Source organism: Tinamus guttatus, unplaced genomic scaffold, assembly GCF_059628265.1.
Source record: "Tinamus guttatus ecotype Peru unplaced genomic scaffold, ASM5962826v1 Tinamus_guttatus_pri_ptg000451l, whole genome shotgun sequence".
Taxonomy (NCBI): Eukaryota; Metazoa; Chordata; class Aves; order Tinamiformes; family Tinamidae; genus Tinamus; species Tinamus guttatus.
In genome coordinates this window covers 584,705-604,536 of record NW_028288985.1, presented here as the reverse complement: position 1 = coordinate 604,536, position 19,832 = coordinate 584,705, and the positions used below count along the sequence as shown (strand labels likewise).

At 37.8% G+C, this 19,832-nt stretch overlaps 1 protein-coding gene across 1 annotated transcript in view; it reads right to left on the bottom strand.

Annotated features, from left to right (window-relative positions):
* The window catches only part of CACNA2D3 (calcium voltage-gated channel auxiliary subunit alpha2delta 3), a 390,523-nt gene that overhangs the window by 259,426 nt on the left and 111,265 nt on the right, over positions 1-19,832 (bottom strand). The window contains exon 4 of the mRNA XM_088532049.1: positions 16,850-16,909. Within this exon, the coding sequence (XP_088388175.1) occupies positions 16,850-16,909 (60 nt within the window). The remainder of the gene's footprint in view (positions 1-16,849; positions 16,910-19,832) is intronic.

Sequence of the window (19,832 nt, the reverse complement as noted above, 5' to 3'; positions counted from 1 at the left end):
GGAAGCTGTATTACATTGCCTGCAGCATGCTAAGCCTGAGTTCAATAACTTGGATGAGGGAAGAGGTAGCAGCGTAGGGCAGCGACCACCTGCTTTGCAAATGGCAGCTGACAGCCTTCATGGACACGCTCTCCGGCCACGGGGAGACCAGCAGCTCAGACCTGGTACATGAAGGAACCACGCTGCATAAAGAATGGACTTGGGGGTTTCTCTGCACCCAACAGCCATAAGGCTACATTTACCTTGTCCTCAGCTGCCATTTTCTTCTGTAGCATATTGCTATGTGGTACCCTAAAAAGGAGCCATTTTAAACACTGGTAGTTTAGGAAAAAAAAGAATATAGAAATTATAATTTTAGGAATCACATATCGTAAAAGCTTGTGATTTCTAATCACAATTTCCTACTCTGATAATAAATTTAATAGTACTGATTTTAATATAAATATGATCCTACATTCTCCAATATCTATGTTATTGCTTATGTTATCTGAAATGCATACAGAGCATTGAGTACGTACATCAACGCATCAATCACCATACTGTTTTCATTCTGAAACAAACATTTTTAACCAGGTTCAACACACTAAAAGAGAGCAAAGACTCTAAGAACACAATCTGACTCAATCATATTTGTTTGCATTTTGTAGTCTGTGTTTATCTGACTCTTAGTGGCCTCTGAGTCGCATACCCTCACTAATGGCAGAACAAACCTCCTTGTATTAGCATTTATTCAAAAACATTTGGTCATGCATTTTCCTCCTTATATCATCCTGTATTTGGCTCTATTTATAAAAGACTATGCTTGCTGCAAATGCCAAGTTCTAGAAGAGGCTTTATCAGATAACAGCTATTTTCCCTCAAAATGACTGCCCTTTCAAAGCCAGAAGAACCTCCTGACTCCATGTCCTCAGGGCTCCACCAGCGCACGGCCTACTGTGCTACAGAACAGCCACTCGCTCCTCAGAGCCCGAGCCTGTGCGCAGCACACACGGGTATCAGCTCTCTCTAAGGTTCACCAGAGGGTAACACCAGACCCGCCTGGTGGAAGTCCCTCCTAAGGCTTCATGGGTCCCTGGGGACCCTGCTGTGCCGATCCCGCGCTGCACACAGTGCTCCCATGGTCCCCTCTCCCTTGTAGGCTGCAAGGGGAAGACAACAGCAGCATCTGCAAGGCTTGGACTTCTTGCCAGGCTAGAGGTTTCCCTCAGGGCCACACCAAGGGGGAGCAAAATTACTCAGAGATGATCCTTCTTCAGCCTGGAAAGCAGCGCTGCCCCCACAACCCAGGGAAAGCACCCCTTAAAGCAGCTGTTGAAGACCGTTTTTCACCACCGCTGCTTAAACGCTCTTAGAAGGAAGCAATGGGGAACTTAACAACATACTGTGGAGGGGAAGATCTGCAAGCAACAGGCAATGAATCTAGAGTGAATCTAAGACCTGCTATGCTCCCAAAGCAGTTAATGAAACTGCAGCCCAGTTTAACCATGTCCCCTCAGCTGGCCCTTCAACAAGGGGACGGTCAAGGCAGCGCACGCCAAGCAAGAGGCCGAGCCCTGCTCGGACCACCACGAGCTCCCTCGCTGCCCACTCCAGACAGGCGGCGGCACCAGGCGCGAGCGCTGAGTCACGGGCCGTGCGCCGCCCTACATGTGCAAGGCATTAAGTGTTCATCACAGAAACTTAAATAAATTAAATCATTCCATTTCAAATGACAAAAAGGGAACTTTCAAGTTGTGCAGTTGTTATTCAGAGATATGGAAGCAATAAAGTTAAGGTTCCACATGTGTCCCCTCAGCTCGGTACTTTGGTCTACACGCAGTGTAGCTGTTAACTACGTAAACCACTTCTTTCTGTTCTTTTCGGAAAAAAAAAAAAAAAAAAAAAAACACTCTTTTTGTGCACGCAGTCTACAAACTTTCTAGAAAGAGATCTCCACAGCTCTAATCTCTTTTCAAAAAATTCAATCTCATTTTCACTAACATATCTTTATGCACCAAGATCTTTTTTCACCGCATTTACCTAATTTGACGCCCCAATCGGGTTTCTCCATACGGAGCCTCGATGATGATGAGGATGAGCTATGCACATGTCTCTAGGAATCTAGCCTCACCAGTGGATGCTTCCTCTGTGTTTTTCTATTAAATCACAATGTGCTCTCTATATCAACTGGAGAGCACTTGCATAAATTTAAATCAAACTTAACTGAATATGTAGGTCTTTATATGCCTGTAACTTTTCATCATTATCCAGTTTTGTTATCCTTAGGTTGTTGCAGGTTACTTATGAAAATATACTGTGTATTTTTCAAGTCACTGACTTTCATTGACTCTGCTTAGCATAAAAATAGTTTACAGTACTAGAATCTCTCGTGTATATATTTAAAGCTGCAATAAAAATATTTGATGTTACATGGAAAACAGAAAAAAAAAAAATCACATAATTAAAGGCTATACCATAATTCACACAAGCAAAAGAGAACAGATTCAGTCCTACCAACAAAAGGGAGCATATTTAATCCTACCTTTGATGTTTGCAGACATTTGAAGACTTGTTTGTCCAACATTACTAACATCATAGCAATTTCCTTTGGATTTTGCTTTCCTTGAGAGAGGCAAGTTTAGGACAGGCAAATTTTCTTATTTAATTTTGTGTTATAATCTTAAAAGAAATTCCAGAATATGAAACTTTTTTATAGGAGCAATTCTTATACAAATCTTCAGATCTGCACTATGTTTTCTTCAGAAGATTTCTTTCTTTCCTTAGACAAAAATGGAAAAAACAAAACAACCATTTTTATACTGTCTCTCTTCGGAGTTGCCACACTTTTGTGAGATTTGAGAAAGAAGTTCAAATGTATTCTGTAGGCCAAGTTTTGCATTACACCATGTGTTGAAGAAGCTTAGAATTTTCTTATGATGAATGTTGTAGGGAAATGGTCTTTTTATTTTTTATATAAAGAAGCAACTTATTCTTCATCAACTGGCTAATAAAATCCTGGAAGAGGTACACTTAGGAGATGAGAATACACTAGGCAACTAGGGTGAAAAAATCATGGTAGCTAGGTCAGTGGTTACCCCAGTAAAACTTCTATGGATATTTAGTACTCTTAAAAATCCTACTATATCAGTATGGGAAAAAAACAAACAAACAAAGAGAGATAAGGTATCTTGTAGAATTAAGGAACTAAATTTAGAGATTATTGCAGCATAAGGACCATGAAATTTAGTCTCAAAAGCAGACTAATACACATGCCAACAACTTATGAGTCCCACCCAAAGACAGAAAAGAGACATAACACGATGTTGCTATGCAAGAGGTATGCGATGAAAAAAATGTCTGGGGTTAATTTTACACTATTTATAAACAAGTGTAAAATTGTTGAGAAAGAAAAGACTGCTATAAACAATAGTGTCATATTGTAAGTTTAATTAAAAAAAGGCAAGATAGCTAATGTACCAAGGGAACATCCTTGAAGGGGGTTGGGAGTGGGAGGGGATAACTGTTTTTTTAAACAATCATAAAAAATCTCAGACTTGTCCTGGGATGAAACACGAGTGGCATCTAGCGGCTGGTAGTGTTATGGTCTTATCCCACTGAACCGCTGGGATGCGTTCCAGACTGGCTTTTTTACAGTATTCATTACCATTGCTTGGACTATGACTGAGTATCTGGCAAGTATCTCGCAAGCAAACTTAAAAAAAAAAAAAAAAAAGCCAACTTTTCAAAGCATAAATGAAAGGAATTATTCTTTGTTTAGCTGTACTTTTGCTAGCAACTTTGCTCGGAAGCAAAAATTAGATCTGGCAAGACAAGAATGAACATGGCCTCTAAGAAAATATCTAGTAAAGCCTTAGATTAGCAGGGAACTATTCTTTATGTATGCACATGTTTGGTTTCCACTGACTACAACTAAGAACAGTAATAATGTTCTGTGACCCTTGAATTACCATACATCCAATATATACGTTCAGTAACATTTTTCACTCGATTCTAATATTTTCATAGTAAAAATAAGCCATTCGTAAAACAGTATTAAGTTCACCACCACCATGCGGAGTTTTGGAAATTCCTCATGAGAGGAGACAGTACATTTGGAGGAAGAGATTTCCTGAGAATCATTCAGATTCCCCTGGGCAATATCACTTTGTTTGCTGAACAATGGGTACAAGGGTAAAAGTGTATTACATTTCATATATTTGTCCTTTGAGTATTTAGAAGAAAATAGCAACAGGCCTTTTCAACAGACCCCAAGAAAGCTCAAATTTTTAGTACTGTATTTTTCATGTGGGCCAGCTATGCATGCCAGAACCTTTTGGTTAGAATGGGTCATATGTCCCCCAGTTAAAAAGTACAGCTAAGTGGCAACTAAATTGCACTATTTAAGTAAATAGCACATAGGAGTGAGTCATGGAACAGAACGTAAATGTGCTAACTGCTATTACAAACATATGCATGGACACATACACAAAGTAATCCTTGCTCTAGGATTTTTAAGTTAAACACAGCCTAAGAGATGTATACAGATAAGAGAAATAACTAAATAATTACATAAGAGTGATCAAAAAGATAAGCAACACTTTCAGATCATCAACCACTTTAATGGCTGTCAAGGATCTTTGGGGGAAAGGAAAAAAATCACAGGACAATTTGGTGAGACAGCACCATCAAAATGAGAAAAAAAAATAATCAAAAATAATCAAAGTGAAACATATAAAATGTGGTTTTTTTTTAAAGTCTATCTCAGCTGTAATCCTCCACAAAACCTCGATAGAATAAGGCTGCTCTGATCTTTGTCAAGTCTGTCTTTTGCCAAGTCTGTAGAGACTTGTATGACATCTGCTCTGAACGCATGAATTATCACTTTTGTTGAAGATATGGAGGCATGTTTTTAGTTAGTGCAAGACAGTTCAATTGGTAAAATGTTACTAAATCAATTGTATACCAATATACATTCTGGTATCGAGGCAGCTACAGTTCAGCATGTAGGGTAACAATAATGGAAAACAGAACTTGCCATTATGTATCATTAAAGGATGCTCAATTACAGGAATCTGCTAATGTTTTCCTTCAGAGAATCAATCATGAGGGAACACAATCTACTTGAATGGGCAGATAACAAAAGGAAATGATTTTTAAAACAAGATGGTGGGGTTGAAAACATTTTAAGATAAACTTTAACAGATTTCCTGACCTCATTTTACCAATGCGGAAGTCAAAAGACGTGTCAAAATGCTATTTTTCCATTCCAGGAATCAAATACAAAAGTTTCTATTAAATCTGGGCCTGAAGCATACGTTTTCCAGGCAGCATCTAAGGTTGCATTTGCTGTACTCATCATTATAGATTTGTGTGTGTGTACAGTGATGTTGCTGTTTATGACACTGTAAAGTGCAGCTCGGAATGCACAGCTTGACGCTGTCCTGGAGCTCGCTTGCACACAGGTGAAAGCACAACACTCACCAAATTCACAAGGAATTGCCTGGGAAATGCACGGGATTACCTGAAAAGAGGAACACACATGCTTGTACACAGGGGGTGAACACACATGTGTACTACAAGAAGTAAGGAACCACGGGAAAAGGTGGTGAAACCATCAGAAACACCCGCAGTCACACACAGGAGGGTGTCACTGGAAGCATGCTTTGTCAGTCCAAAGACAATAGGGGAGGAGAGAAAAAAAAAATCCATGGACTTCTGAGAAGTACTTTGATGGACTTACCTGTAAGTGAACTTTTCAGAAAAAAAATGAAGAAAATTTTCAAAAGGCAAAACGGCATTTAGCCGTTAGGTGAGAGGTGAGCACTTAGCTCATATCTGGACATCCCCACCTTCATTATTAATTGGTGATGCGATAACTCCATGGGAATATTAATTTGCTTAAGCGGTTACCAGAAACTAGCAGCAAAGTAAAGCTGGATCCCCAGCTCCTACATAAATGAACTCAAAAGATGCGACACTTGAGCCCCGACAGGACTCGCAGGGATCTGAAACAGCAACTGGTCCTTGTGAAAAATACTACATAAGTTGCCCCAGCAAGATTGATTAACCGCAGCTGACCTCTTTTCACACCATTTTAGTAACCACAGTCCCATAAACTCATTTAAAAAACCAGAAACCCATCTCAAGCCGACAGCCCAACCAGCTGTACTGTCCCTCCTCACCCCACAGCAGCCAGTTGCCCCCAGCCTGCCCTCTGCCCACAACCTTCACGGCTCCTTCCCGGAAAACCCACATATTCCAGCTCTCCCATTTTGCTGCAAAGTGGGGTTTGGCACACTGAAAGCTCTTGAACAGGCCTTGTCAACAGGAACCTCGTGGAGTCACCGAATATTCAAGCAAAATCACTAATAGCTTTAATAGACACATTTTGGACCCACAGTGATATTTCCCTGAGGACATTCCCTGCTCCAAAAGCTATCTTAAACATCCAAGGTGAATAGTCCGAAAGTTTCAGGATACAGCAGTTAGACTGCTATATTTAATAGTTCAGTTTTAAACATACCATAAAATCATATTAATTTTATTGTAAAACTGTTGTTTGTTTCGTATGAATGGCAAACGAAACACTTACTGAAATTTGTCCTCTAGGATTTTTTCAAAGAAAGTATCACTCGTTCTTTCAAGCTTTTCCCATAGGCAAGTACGTCTATTTTTTATTTCTTCATTTTATCTATTTATCTGCTGTGCTTTGTTGCATTACTCCTGGGCCTGTCCTTAGAAATACTCTTTGCTAGAGAATTAATTTTAACAGGGCAACTACTGTAGACTATGACCCACAAAACTAGCGATAAATATTTGCATGTCAGGCAATATATGCAGGTCTGAAAGCAGACCATTAAAAAGAATCAAAACATAAATATTAAGCTATATATGCACACAGATACGCACAATGATTTTTTTCCATTATATTCAAAACTAAACTAGCACATAGAGATTAGCTAAGAAGCCTGTACTTTTAAGTTTAAAGATTTTACATGTAATCACAGATTTATCAATATTTTGTAAACTTCAGTTTTGCACTAAGACAACCTGAGAGCCCTTAACCATAGCCATTGACATTAATTACTTTTCCAATGTTTTGCACTATTCAGGAAAATATCATAATTTTTTATTTTTCTGAACATTTTTTTAAAAATCAGATTTAAAATCACCACCACAAATAGTAGCTTGCAACTATCCATTAAATAAATATGCAAATGTATTTATTATGATTTAAAAAAAAAAATCACAGCTCACAATTTGGATTAATCCTATGTATTACAGATCGTCCAACCTCACAACCAACGGAACGACGCATGAAAATAGTGGCAGAAGCAAAATAACCTACTTGAACCCAGAAATTTTTCAGAGAATAATCATTACCAGCTTTAATTAACTTCACAAAAGCAGGGGCTCCTTCTGTTTCAGGTTAATGAAGCTCAACACGCCGACACTACAATTGGAGACAAAGCACCAGTCTAAACCAAGCTGTATCGTAAGATGGAAACGACGAGGTTGGTATTTCAATTTTGTAGTCAGCAATTATGTGAGATTCAGAAACAAAGGAACCATATCAAGCAATTGAAATGCTGAGGTAGGAAGGCAGATGTTTTTCACTCCGTATCTTTCTTATAAGCAAATGGCAAGAAAATAACTTTTTCCCTATAATAAGCAGCATGTCTAATACTCTGGCAATATTTCCTCTATCATCTACAATTTATTCGCTTTCATACTATATGAATCAGAAAGGTGACTTCACCTAAAGCAATGAACTGCTCTATGACTTCTATCTTGCCTTTCTCATATATATTCATTAAATCTTTATCTATAATATTATTTTTCCGATTGAAAATGATATTTGTATAACAAAAAAGCCGCTCTCCCACAGAAATGAATGACCCTAAATTACTTCACTCCTTTTCAATAATTTGCCTGTTCCTAAACACCAAGTCAGAAGAATAAGGCCTTTAACTCAATCTCATCACCAAGCACCTCCAAAAAGGAAGGAAAAAAAAAAAGGGCACAAGAAAAGAAAAGATGGTCTGCTATTTATTCCTCCCATTTATAGTTTATTAAACCTAAAGATAATAGGAAAAAGGTGGAAAAAAAAGCAGAGTATGTCTGGACTGAAGTATCAGATATCATTGCTTATTACTGGCTATCTGCCTAGTAATCATAAATCCATAGGGTAATATTCTAAAATCTTTTGCTGTTCAGATAGGTGTGAGCCAAAAAGAAAAAAGTTTAATTTTCTACGAAGAGCAGAAAACAGCAAGCACAGCACAACTGGGTACCAGGATGCATAAATATTCCTGATTACTAACCCTTGCACATAAAGCAAACAGGAAGAGTTTGAAGCTAACAGTGTGTACATCATGCAAAAGGTATCTCTGTCCCAAAAGATAGATATCACATAGACTATGAATGAACTGCTCCAATAAATTATATTATTCCTCAGAGGGAAAAGGAGAGCAATGCTATAAACAGTGACTTCAGAAAAGTGAGAACAATAGGGCATTGAATTTTGCAAGAGTGAATTAAGGACTTTTTTTTCCTGGAGGGGAGCTCAGTATCATTGACCAATGAGCCTTATAAATAAAAACATTAACTCCAACACCGCCTGCTCCTCTAAGCAGCCAAGCGTCTCATCCTTTCCACATATCAGAATCTAAATGTAAACACAAAATACATGTGAGGACTGACAAAATTAAGTAAGACATTTAAAATAGATTCTTTAAAACATAAAACCCCCAGTACCACTGAGGCAGCTTTGGCAATCGAATGGGCTCATAGACCTCACACCGCCTGACAGGTCTCAAAATCTGATAGGAACACTGCACACCACAAAATAAGAGTTTAAACTTAAATTCCTGCTAGCCACCACCACTCCACCAAAGACTAAGCCCTGGCAGTGCTGGCATTGCATCCTGCCTGGCCATTCTTCCTTTCCTCCATCTCTGGTTCCTCACTGGCTTTCCCAATTTCTTAGAACTGGCAACTGATAGTCCCATAAATGCATACCAGAAACACCTCTTAAACACTTCTCACCTCTGCCTGCTTTGACTGCGACAAGTTTCTCTGAGTGTTGTGACACCCTGGAGCAGCATATGCCTTGCAAGAACGTTGTGACATTTCTCCTCAAGCCCTATGCTGTGATGCTCCTTCCCTCACTCTGCTACTCCTGCCAAAGTTCTCTACTCTTACTCTCTCCAAGAGCGTTTGTTTTCTAAAGAAATTTATATCAGACAGTTTCTTACTTTGTATGCAATGCCTGTCCATGCTTTTCCTGCAGGGGCCCCCTGTCCTGTTGGGCAGGCAGTGCCCACTGGCCCAAGGGACTGGGAATCCCAGGGAAGGGGTGGCTGCCCAGAGCCACAGGCCAGTTCCCAGCACTAAAGGGCAGCCAAGTCAGCAGCAGCCATTCTAGGCTGGGTGTTTTTGGAAGCAAGACGGACATTTTTGAAGCCTGAAGCTCTTCAAGTTACCATGACTCCCAGCCTAGTATGACAAACTTGGATCTCATTTTAAGACTAGACATCACCGTGTTAAGACTGCAGCATAAAAGTGATAGATTTGCTGCTCAAAGTTTGATTTCACTGCTCAAAAGCAGCATTTTTCTGTTTAATTTGACTGACTCCTTGTTCATCACCATCCTTATTCATCTATCCACCAACTTATTCCTCTATCTGATCTTTTGAAATAAGTCACATTTTGGGGACTTTTGTTATATTTCCCAAAGGAATTTTTAAAAATGGATTCAGTGCTGCAAACACCATCATCACTATTCTAATGGAAAGTTCTTAGTCGGCCCTTGAAAGTACCTGAATACGTAGGAATCACAACCTCTATGTTTCAAGCACATCTCTAGTTCTCATAGCTACTTACAAAAAGGCAGCCTAGAAATACTTAATGATTTGAGCATGAGTATGTGAAAGCATAGGCATTTATACATGTAAAACATGTATACATGTTATAGGTATTTAAACACTTTCTGCTCTATCTTGTTGTTAGATCTGACCTAATCTTTCTGATAGATTCTTTCTAGTTTGAGAAAATACATTTCTTTTTTGTAAAATTGTGCTAGGAAGAGATTTACACTGCAGTTCAAATCCATCCGTCAGAATCAAGCAGAGCAGGAACTTCAATTAGGGCCTCTGAGATTCAAAACGACTGCCCCATCCATCAGGCTTTTCCTAGCCGAGCGTGTCACTTTCTCTTCTGCTACAATTGTTACACATCATATAAATAATTTAAAATTCACTTGAGAAGCAACTTGAACAGGCTTCTCGCATCCTAACTGAGAGCCCCACCACCTCTTCAATGACGAGTTGTTCTGAAGAGGGAGTTTCTCAGGCTCCGGGAAAGCTCCAGGATATCTCAGTGCTTCATAGGAGAACTTGAGATGTTGAGAACACTCACAGCATGAGAAAACTATTTCCATCTCATTTCTGGTGGCAAGAAAGCATAATGAAAGGACAAATAAATTGAAAAATCTTTGGATGACCAAATTACCGGCTCTGTCCTATGATTGACAAATCTGCAGTTCAGATTTCTGAATTTAAAGCAAATATCGCAAGGCTGTCTGTATTAGATGGAGTAGAGCTGAGTACTCATTTGTAAGGAGTATATCTGTTGATTTTGGTACATTTGAGAAAATATAAATCCAAAGATAACTAAATTGATAAGCTCTGTAGCAGTTACTAGAACAGTATGACTTGTGTTGCATATTCTAGTCATCAGCTCCTTTCAGAAAGAATGCAAAATTACTCAAACATATATATGCATAGCCTCAAATAAAGGGCATTTTAAGAGGCTAGAGGAGATGAAGGCCTCTCAACAAAATATAAGAGTCAGAATATAGCCTGTATGTTGAGCCTAATAATTCTGTGGAAGCAGTGAAATATGGCCAATGCCTATGAGAGAGGTAGGTGAAAACCAACTCAAAACTGAATGAAGATTGCTTCTGCTAGATGCCTGAAGTTTAACTTTTCAAGGTACCAGAAGTAGCAGTTCCAGAGCTTCAGTCAGAAGGATGCATATCTCCATGGCAAACTTTCTCCGAAGAGGAGTGTATTATTTCTAACAGCAAATTCCCACCCTAGCTGCCAGCTCCTCTGCTGTCAAGCTCTATGTCAAACAAGAGAGCTACTGAACTCCACTGGCTGAGTTTCTTTTCACTCTTCTTTGAGGGCTCCCTTACATGGGGCAAAACAGCACCAAAATTCCAAATAATTATCTACTGGCAGAGAAGCCATTATGACTTTGCTGAAAAATTACCTCCCACATCTCTGTTTCTGAGACAGTGAGTTACAAATCCACACATTTGTGCTCAACTCTTCAACTCATTTCTCATCAATAGAAATTATGAACATAAACAATAAAAATAATTCTAGTAATTTACATTTACTTAAAGAGGATTTAGACATTCTTAGAAAGACAAATGATTTAAGTGATGAAAATGTATTTGGTGATGCCAAGTGCCTTAAAACACAATTTTCCCTCCTTCCATCAATGAAATCTTACAAAACTCCAATGCTAAAAAACCCAATGAAGCTTTTGAAGGTAATGAACTAAAAATAGCTTAGAAATAGCCATCTGTAGCTTACTTTTGCTAGCCTTAGAGAAGTCTGTTCTCTTTTCCTGCTCAGTTAGCAGAAGCCACAAAATAGATAAAAGCTTGGAGGCTAAAATAACCCCAAGAGATCCTTGGCCCCTCGTTCTCTGGATGCCACTTTTCTGATACTTAACACCTCTCATGCAAACAGTGTGAAAATGATGGGAAGGTCTCACTCTGCAGGTTTATATGTTCATAAATTGTAGAGAATTTTTAACCAGTATCATCTGAAATTAATTGGTGTTTTTATAGTCCTATAACCTTTCTCTTTTTCTATTCCTAGTGTCAACAAGTAAATAGGAAAGAGCAAAGTTAAAGTGCTCTTCTCTAAAAGGACTTCTTACAGCTAAAAATTGGAAAATCAGTTTGGTTCATTGCCAGCATTAGAGCAGCCACAAAATCCTTACTTTGAACTCACAGAAATTAGTAAGAGTAAAATGAAATTAAAAGCTGCAACGCTGGAGTTTTTTTCCTCTATATATTTTTTCTCCCTTTCAGAAATGGATATGTTTTTTGGAGGATAAATAAATAAAAAGTTGATTAAACAGAGCAAAAACTAAACCAGAAGGAAGACTTCACCTGATCCTTCGATAATTTAGGATAAGTGTACCCTGTTCTGTTCTACAATTCTCACTCACTAGGTATACGGTTTTAAATCCCAGATAAGATGGAAGCTTTTATTGCCCTTTTTCTGTCATCCTAGCTCTCATACTACAACATAATTCTTAAAATTTTGAATTTGTTTTTAACATTTGTTGACTGTTTCTCCTTAACCTCCCTTAACTTTTGGTCTTATGAAAAACTTGGGATGACTCATGAAATCCAAGAGTACCAAATTCTGCAGGGCCCTGCAACATTCCTATATTATTTCCACATTGCAGGTGTATTCAGGTTGTGCCTTCAGCTGGACACACACAAACTTATGGAAGGGCCTGTCACAGGGTCAGCAGCCTTAGAGGGACACAGTGACCAGCTCAGCCAGCAGGTCCTGAGCGAGCGACTTCAGGCTTGGAAAGAGCCCTATTTACAATTGAATGAAGTGTCACAAGTCACGACTCAAGGGAGAGTTGCACAAGACCATCAAAACCTTATTAGATTTGTGCTAATTAAGAATGTTTCCTTCATGCTTTCTTATGAGGTACAGGTACACTTTCCATAAGCATTAAAAATATAGCTGTGTGTCAAAACGCATAGAAGTGCTATGACAGCCAGGTTGTCAGATTTCATGTTCGATTTCCAGGCTTGGAATTTAGAGTTTTGAATCTGAAAGAGCCATGGATTAATTAATCCATGAAACGCATCAAAATTTAGATGTTTCATTGCTGCTTAAATCCACTTTTCAGAAAGTCATTGGAATGATTGTTCTGATGCTTACAAGCCCAAGAGATTTCTCTTTGAATGGGGGACATGCAGGTCACCTTGATCGACAGCAGATTTGAGTCTTGTGAGTGTAGTTCTAACAGCAATTAAAAAAAAAAAACATTGATACCAATAGAGTGGAAATATAGATATCATGTGTTTCATTCAAAATTACTGAGATAATAAATATGCAAACAGACTTTTGTAAAATACTAACTTGAAAGTAATGCATGTGTTATAATAAGAAATTAATAAGATTATGGAGAATAGTAACTGATATCAATGTAATTACTATCTATTTGATTAAATTTTAATTGAATACTTCAACATTTAATAATGCATCATTATAAATTTTTGCATGGTATCATTATGCTAGATAAACATATAGGTTGGAATTTTAAAAAGCATGAGCGCTTTAAGTTATGTTTTTATGTCTATATTTAGGCTCTATGTATAACATCTTGAATTTCAAAATTAAGTAACTCCTCTTGAAAGGAAACAATAAACTGTTTAGTATTATGAGCATTATGAACTCTGCTCAGATGCCAGCAATACAGCATCTTATTTCTAGGGTACCAAAAATATCCTAAGAGTGAGCTTGGATTCCCTCATGTAAATGCGGTGATACTGTAAAGAACTCGGGTACCAACTCAAGCCACATCGCTACATCTTTATGTGGACTTCAACACTTTGCAGAATAATCGCACAGAAATAGCAACTCAACATCACATTGGGTTGTTTTTCCTCAACAAAATCTGCCCAATTTTGAGTGCTTTCAGGAAACATGGTGGGAGAAGACAGCCTCTTAATCTGTGTGTTTTTATGGACTGCACAGGTATTAAGTCCCTCACTATACAAGGGCTCTAGCAAAGTTTTCCACCTCCTCTTCCAGGGGTCTGAACACATATTTCCCCATAGTTTCAGTGAATTGCAACAAGGAAGTTAACAGTTTAAGAAACACATACCTAAGCACAAAGCAATTAAAGGATCAGAAGGCTAAATTGTCAAGCAAGAACTACAATGATTACAGAAGTTGTGTTTTTTTTTTTTTTTTTTTTTTTTATTAAATGAAGTCACTTGCTATGGAGAGATATTACTCTTTCTCCTTCCTTTTCTTACTGACAGTAAGTCAACAAAACCAGAAATGGCTACATCATCATTTCAGCACGTGCGATATCCAACACTCCTGCTGGGTTGGTCTTCAGCAGTTGGTCTCTATAGCTTTTTTCATCACATTAAGCCACAAGATTTGGCAGGAATGGGTCATACTTCACTGCACATTGCACATGGGCAAGCACAAAGTCATTGCTAGTACAAAGCAAGATGAAGGATGCTGCAAGACTAGTAACATCGTGACTAAACAAATTCCTTCAGAAATATAAATTTGAATATATCTTGTTTCCCTAATTACATTTTTAGGCATGGAAAAAAAGCATACTCGCTCGACTTAAGAACAGTCCTTATTATTGTCCTAAGCAGAATAACTTTGAAACCACAGATGTCCTAGATTATGTTAGAGGCTCAAATATAAGTGACATTTGGAAAGCTGTTTCTTAGCAGTTTGCAATGACTGCAGCTCTTGGTTCAAATTCCTGGGAGAAACAAAGGTTGAGCCCACATACAATGAGTTAAGGCTCTAACAGCAGAGCTCTCCAATTCTGAGTCTGGCCGTTACTCAAGCTTGCAATATATAATGCTGATGAGTTAAACATTATATCAACTATTTTGATTTATTTCCCTCAATTCACATGCAGTTTTATTTATGTTTATAACTACAAGGTTTTTGGTGATGATGCCAATAGATTCATTGCCAAGGATAGATGCTCGACTGCTTAGATCATTTTGCAGTACAACAGTATATCGATCAGAATGCCTATAGAAAAACTAAGGATGAAAACAAAAACGTTACTGAAAGAAATACCCAGAAGGGACCAAGTCTGACCTAACTGAAAAATATAATTTTAGCACTACTTAAAGAGAATGTTAACAATCGAACAGATGAACACTTGCAGTAACTTAAGTCAGTATTTTTTTCATGTCAATAAAAATATTAATATAATTTTATTTCTCTCATATCATTTTTATGTACTGCCACAATATTATCTATTATCCTCAGGACATAAGAGGTGATGCTGGAGCAATAAAGAAACTGATTTTTTGCTGTTTATCTGCTTCCTATTTTGTGGATATCTGAGCAAAATGAGTGCAAAACAGCCCTGTATTCCATTAATCCTAGGCCATGTCAAAAGAAACTCTTCTCCGATAGCAGAACTGTATCGGCTGTATATTATAAAAGCCTTCTGTCGTCCTCCACTTCCATGTACACCATCAAATCATTCTGGCCATTATTTTACGCTGAGCAGATGGTACGATGAGATTTTTGATAAAGAACAACAATCACCCAGCGAGGGTTGCAAAGGGGTCGCTCCAACCAAGATTAACAATTGATTAGCTTTAATGGACCGTGACAGTAATAAACAACAGAGCTCTACACAAAGATTTGATTGTCTGTTAATGCTGCTGACACAAATGGCTTTTAACTGGCTTCCTGAAAGTGTTAATATCTTCAAAGCCTCAGCAAGTGAAGGACTTTGTCAAAAAGAGAACTATCCTGCAGTGAAGCTGCGCTTACTCCAGACCTTCAAAAAAATTTTCTATGAGCATTTTTCTGATTTATTCAGACAATGGCTCCTATTTCTTCAAAGTACAAAGTTCAAAAAAATGAAACACAGCACATCTCTAAAAGGCTGAGGCGCAACAGAGCTCTAAAGCATTTGAATACCAAGCCAGCACTCACTGCCTACAACAATAGTATGAACAACAATGTCAATGCTCTCATTTCATCCTTCCTCCAACATGCACTGCACACAATATCTCTGTCTTCTAAACAGTTTTTCATCCCAGGCCCTGGAAATGTCATCCAGGTTTTTCTTTTTCTGCAAAGAGCACAGTTATTTGCATCATCTTTTCACTAAAAGAAAGTATTTTTTGGTTATTGAAAGTAACTACAGTAAATTCTGTAAACAGATCTTACAATTCCATATATTCCTTAAAAAATGTATTGAAAGTCGTCAATTGAAACAGAAGCCTGTTTTCCAGGACATTTAAGTTCATAATTTAAGCAGAGGCGACTAATTGTCACAGCAAGCTTGAAGATTAGATGCATTAGATTTAGATAGCTAGAGTCAAAATAAATACAACTCTACCTAACAGGGCATTCAAGAAACTAAAAACACAATAATTTATTAAAGGCACAGAAGTCATTCATGCCTTTAATGCACATTTAAGTAATGAGCAACACTTTCACTAGACCTCTATTGTTAAAAATATATATATATATATATATTCTCAAAGATTTTTCTCTTAAACATCTTAATGGTATGGAGCCACCCTCCCCTGTTACTCCTAAAAGTGACATTTTAGGCAATAATGGCACAGCTCTAGGGGCTCCAAGATAAGGGAAGAACAGGGATCTGCTCTAGTCACCGAACCAGACGCGAGTTGCACGCACAAAGCAAGGTCATGCGGAGCCCCGTGGCTTCCCACCCCATCTGCAAATTCAACTCTCTGTAGAACAATTCCTTGCCAGGACACTGCAATGATGAAACACGCTGCTAATTATTGTGTTTAAAATTCTTGACCTAAGCAGACAGGCAGGGAATTTAAATGAAACCTCTAAAAGAGGAAAATCCACCTGCTAGGTCTCCCAAAACACAAACACTGAATGTATAAGCTGCCAAAATACTGAGCCAGGCTTCATTAATTCTATTTGCTGTAATCAGCATCCTCTATTACTCACATGCTTGGCTTTCTACAGCAGTTGTTCAAGTAAGCTATTGTATAAACCTTTACAATACACCTTAACGATAAACATTTAAAAAAATAACTACTAATTACCTGCAAGTCAGCATCAAACTCGTGCTTCAAGTACGCATCTTCTGCAGCTTCGACAAGACGCTGAAAAAAAGAAAATAAGAAATTTATTTTTTGGAATCATCGATAGCATTTTTAAATTCAAGTGTTTCTTCTAACACAATAACAAAACGGTATTGTTTGAGAATTATGTAATTTGTTGTCACTCCATGCTATCTACTGCGATACTTTTATTAAAAACAAGATAAAACATAAATAAACTCTCAGCAGCCATGATCAGCACAAAATATTCAAAAGAATTCAATTCCTTTTTAATAAATCAGAAAGAAAATGAAGATCATTTTTTTTCTAGAAATGCTCAGCACCATGCAGCTTACTGACTTTTAAATGAAACAAAACCAAGTAAAGTTCTTCAACATTCAGGACATTATTTTGGATGCAAGAGACTTTTCCAAATCTTCCTCTAATTTAAATGAGAAGTGCCTAATTTCTACTTAAGTCAAGAACTTACTAATTCTTGATTGCAGGCAATGGAAATAAAAAGGAACTTACAGATAACATGTCAGATATAAAAGATTATAAAAATATACATGAGATACAGTGCCTAATCACAACATGATCTTTTTGCTGCAGCAGAAGCAGTATTTACAGATTCATCTTCTATTTCTTCAACAGCTAAAAAGGAGATGAACAGCTGCAGTGCTTTTTCCTCTTAGTGATAATATTTGGAAATCTCTGTAGCAGCCTTCCTTACTACTATCTAGGAAAGAAAACGTAACAGAGTCCCTGTTCCTGCACAGTGCTAGAAAGATGCGATTCCTGCAGGGCTCAGCACAGCCGTTCTCCAGTGTGGAGACACAACATCCTCTCTAAGATCTTGTTTTAGATCCTTTATAGTTCTGAGGATTTTCACTATATAAGTGATTCTTTCTGATTTTTATTTAATCACACTGAGCATTTATGTATGTGCAACCAAAAAGTAATCAGAGTACTCAGATGTAATTTTTTCAATGTTGGCATGTCAGTTACCACTGTGCATGCACTTGGTTTTGAATGTCTTGTGTCACCAAATGCCAGGTCCAGGCTCTCAGAGCTGGGCAGCCCCACACAATTTTGCTTCCCATTTTGGACCTGTGTGCACTTGCACACATACACTCATGCACTACACATCTTTGCAGGACCCAAATTGCAAAAGGAACCTGTATGGATCACTCTTCAGCATGCATTATAATGAAACTTGAACCATTATCTGTGCACACACACGTGCAGACAAAAGGGTGCAGCAAGTCAGCCCGAACCCCACATCAGAGCCGGCTGCGCGGGGGCGAGCCATCCACCTTCCAAAGGAGGAAACCACAGAAAAGGGTTCCACATGAAACGCTGAAATTCTAGGGAATGGTGCCAACTAAATAGTAAACTTGAATGCACTTATTTACTTAACACACTTATATTCTAAAAATAGGAGTAAAAAAGCAAGAACAGTAAAAGATCTTGCAGTATCAAAGGTTATGAAACATTAGACCATAAATGTTTTGCATTTATAATGCAAGAGAAGTACCCCAAACTAGCTGTCCTGAGAAATGAGCCTTAGAGAAATTGCAATAGATTCTCAAGAAATGATTGAGTGATCCCAGAAGCCCGTCGTGCATGCGCTAGTGACCTGCTGGAGATGTCTGCACAGATCCAGCCCTCATTTATTAAGTCTGAAAAGGATGCCTTTCTGCAGGTGTGTACTCAAAACCATGCTCACATTACTGCTCTGTGCACAAGTAATGCAAAGACCATGGCTATGATTAGTATTTTTAATTAAAAACTGAGTCAACAAAAACAAAAATGGGCCAAAAAACTTCTTCAGACAGAACTGAATAAAGGGCAGGAAAGAAACACTAAACGTGTTTTTCTTTCCATGAAGAAACACTTACCAAAAGAAAATTATTCTAGTATTTCATGAGATACCAATACCTCCATCCTAGTACCTAGTGAGCTAGAAAAACAATTCATAGCTTCTTATATAGTTTGTATTGATCCCAATGTGTTTCAATTACATTTTCTCATCAGTGAAATAAATTTAAACTAAGATTTATTCCCACGTACAAGAAATAGCTAGAGAAGCACAAGATGGGTAACAGTAGAAACAATCTGGTAAGGAGCACAGGAAAAGTCCCGATTGATAACTTACTGACTTATTCCCTATTTAAGTTTTTATTTCTGTTCAAAGCAAGCTGTGTCCCATTCTAGCACACTTCCAATGCAACATTTCCCACAGGACTCGGCACCACAAATAAGTGAATGATCTACCTATGTGTTTTCCCTTGGACAGGCAGATGCAAGTCTACATGGTATGTGTTAAAATCCCCAAGCCAATAAGAAAAATTACACTGTAAGTACACTGTGAGAAAACTGGAATAGCTATGGAAAAGATAAGCTAGTAATAAGATTAAATGCAAAAAATGATATATTAGTAAATCTACACAGATGATACTAGAATGAATAAATTATATGCAAACGAGTTGTTTTTTTTTTTTTTTTAATGAAAGTCCCCAAATGGATAAAGCATGATGGAAGAAATTCCTGAAAACTCTGGAGGCAAAAATATAAAAACCATATGTAATACAGCAGCATTTTTATATTAAGGCCAAAAAAAACTTTTAAAAGTATTTTAATGACTGAACAGTTATCTTGCAATGATTACTTAACACTTAGTATGATTAGTAATTTTAACTTAATACTTTATAACGACACTCTTTAATACAAATGCCAGTATATTTTCATGAGAATTAGAATAAACATGCTCCAAAACGACTGCTGTAGAGATGGCTGCTTACCAAGACTGGGATATTCCGAAGGGAATTGGGCGTTATCTCTGTGCTTTTGCATGGAATGAGTTACGAACTCTGAGTGAGCTATCGTTGGCAGTTGAAGGTGCACTACTTAAGGGCAATACGTTTTAAGAGAATGTTTAAGCACACACATGGAAAGGTGTTTGCATGTACATGTATACACAAGT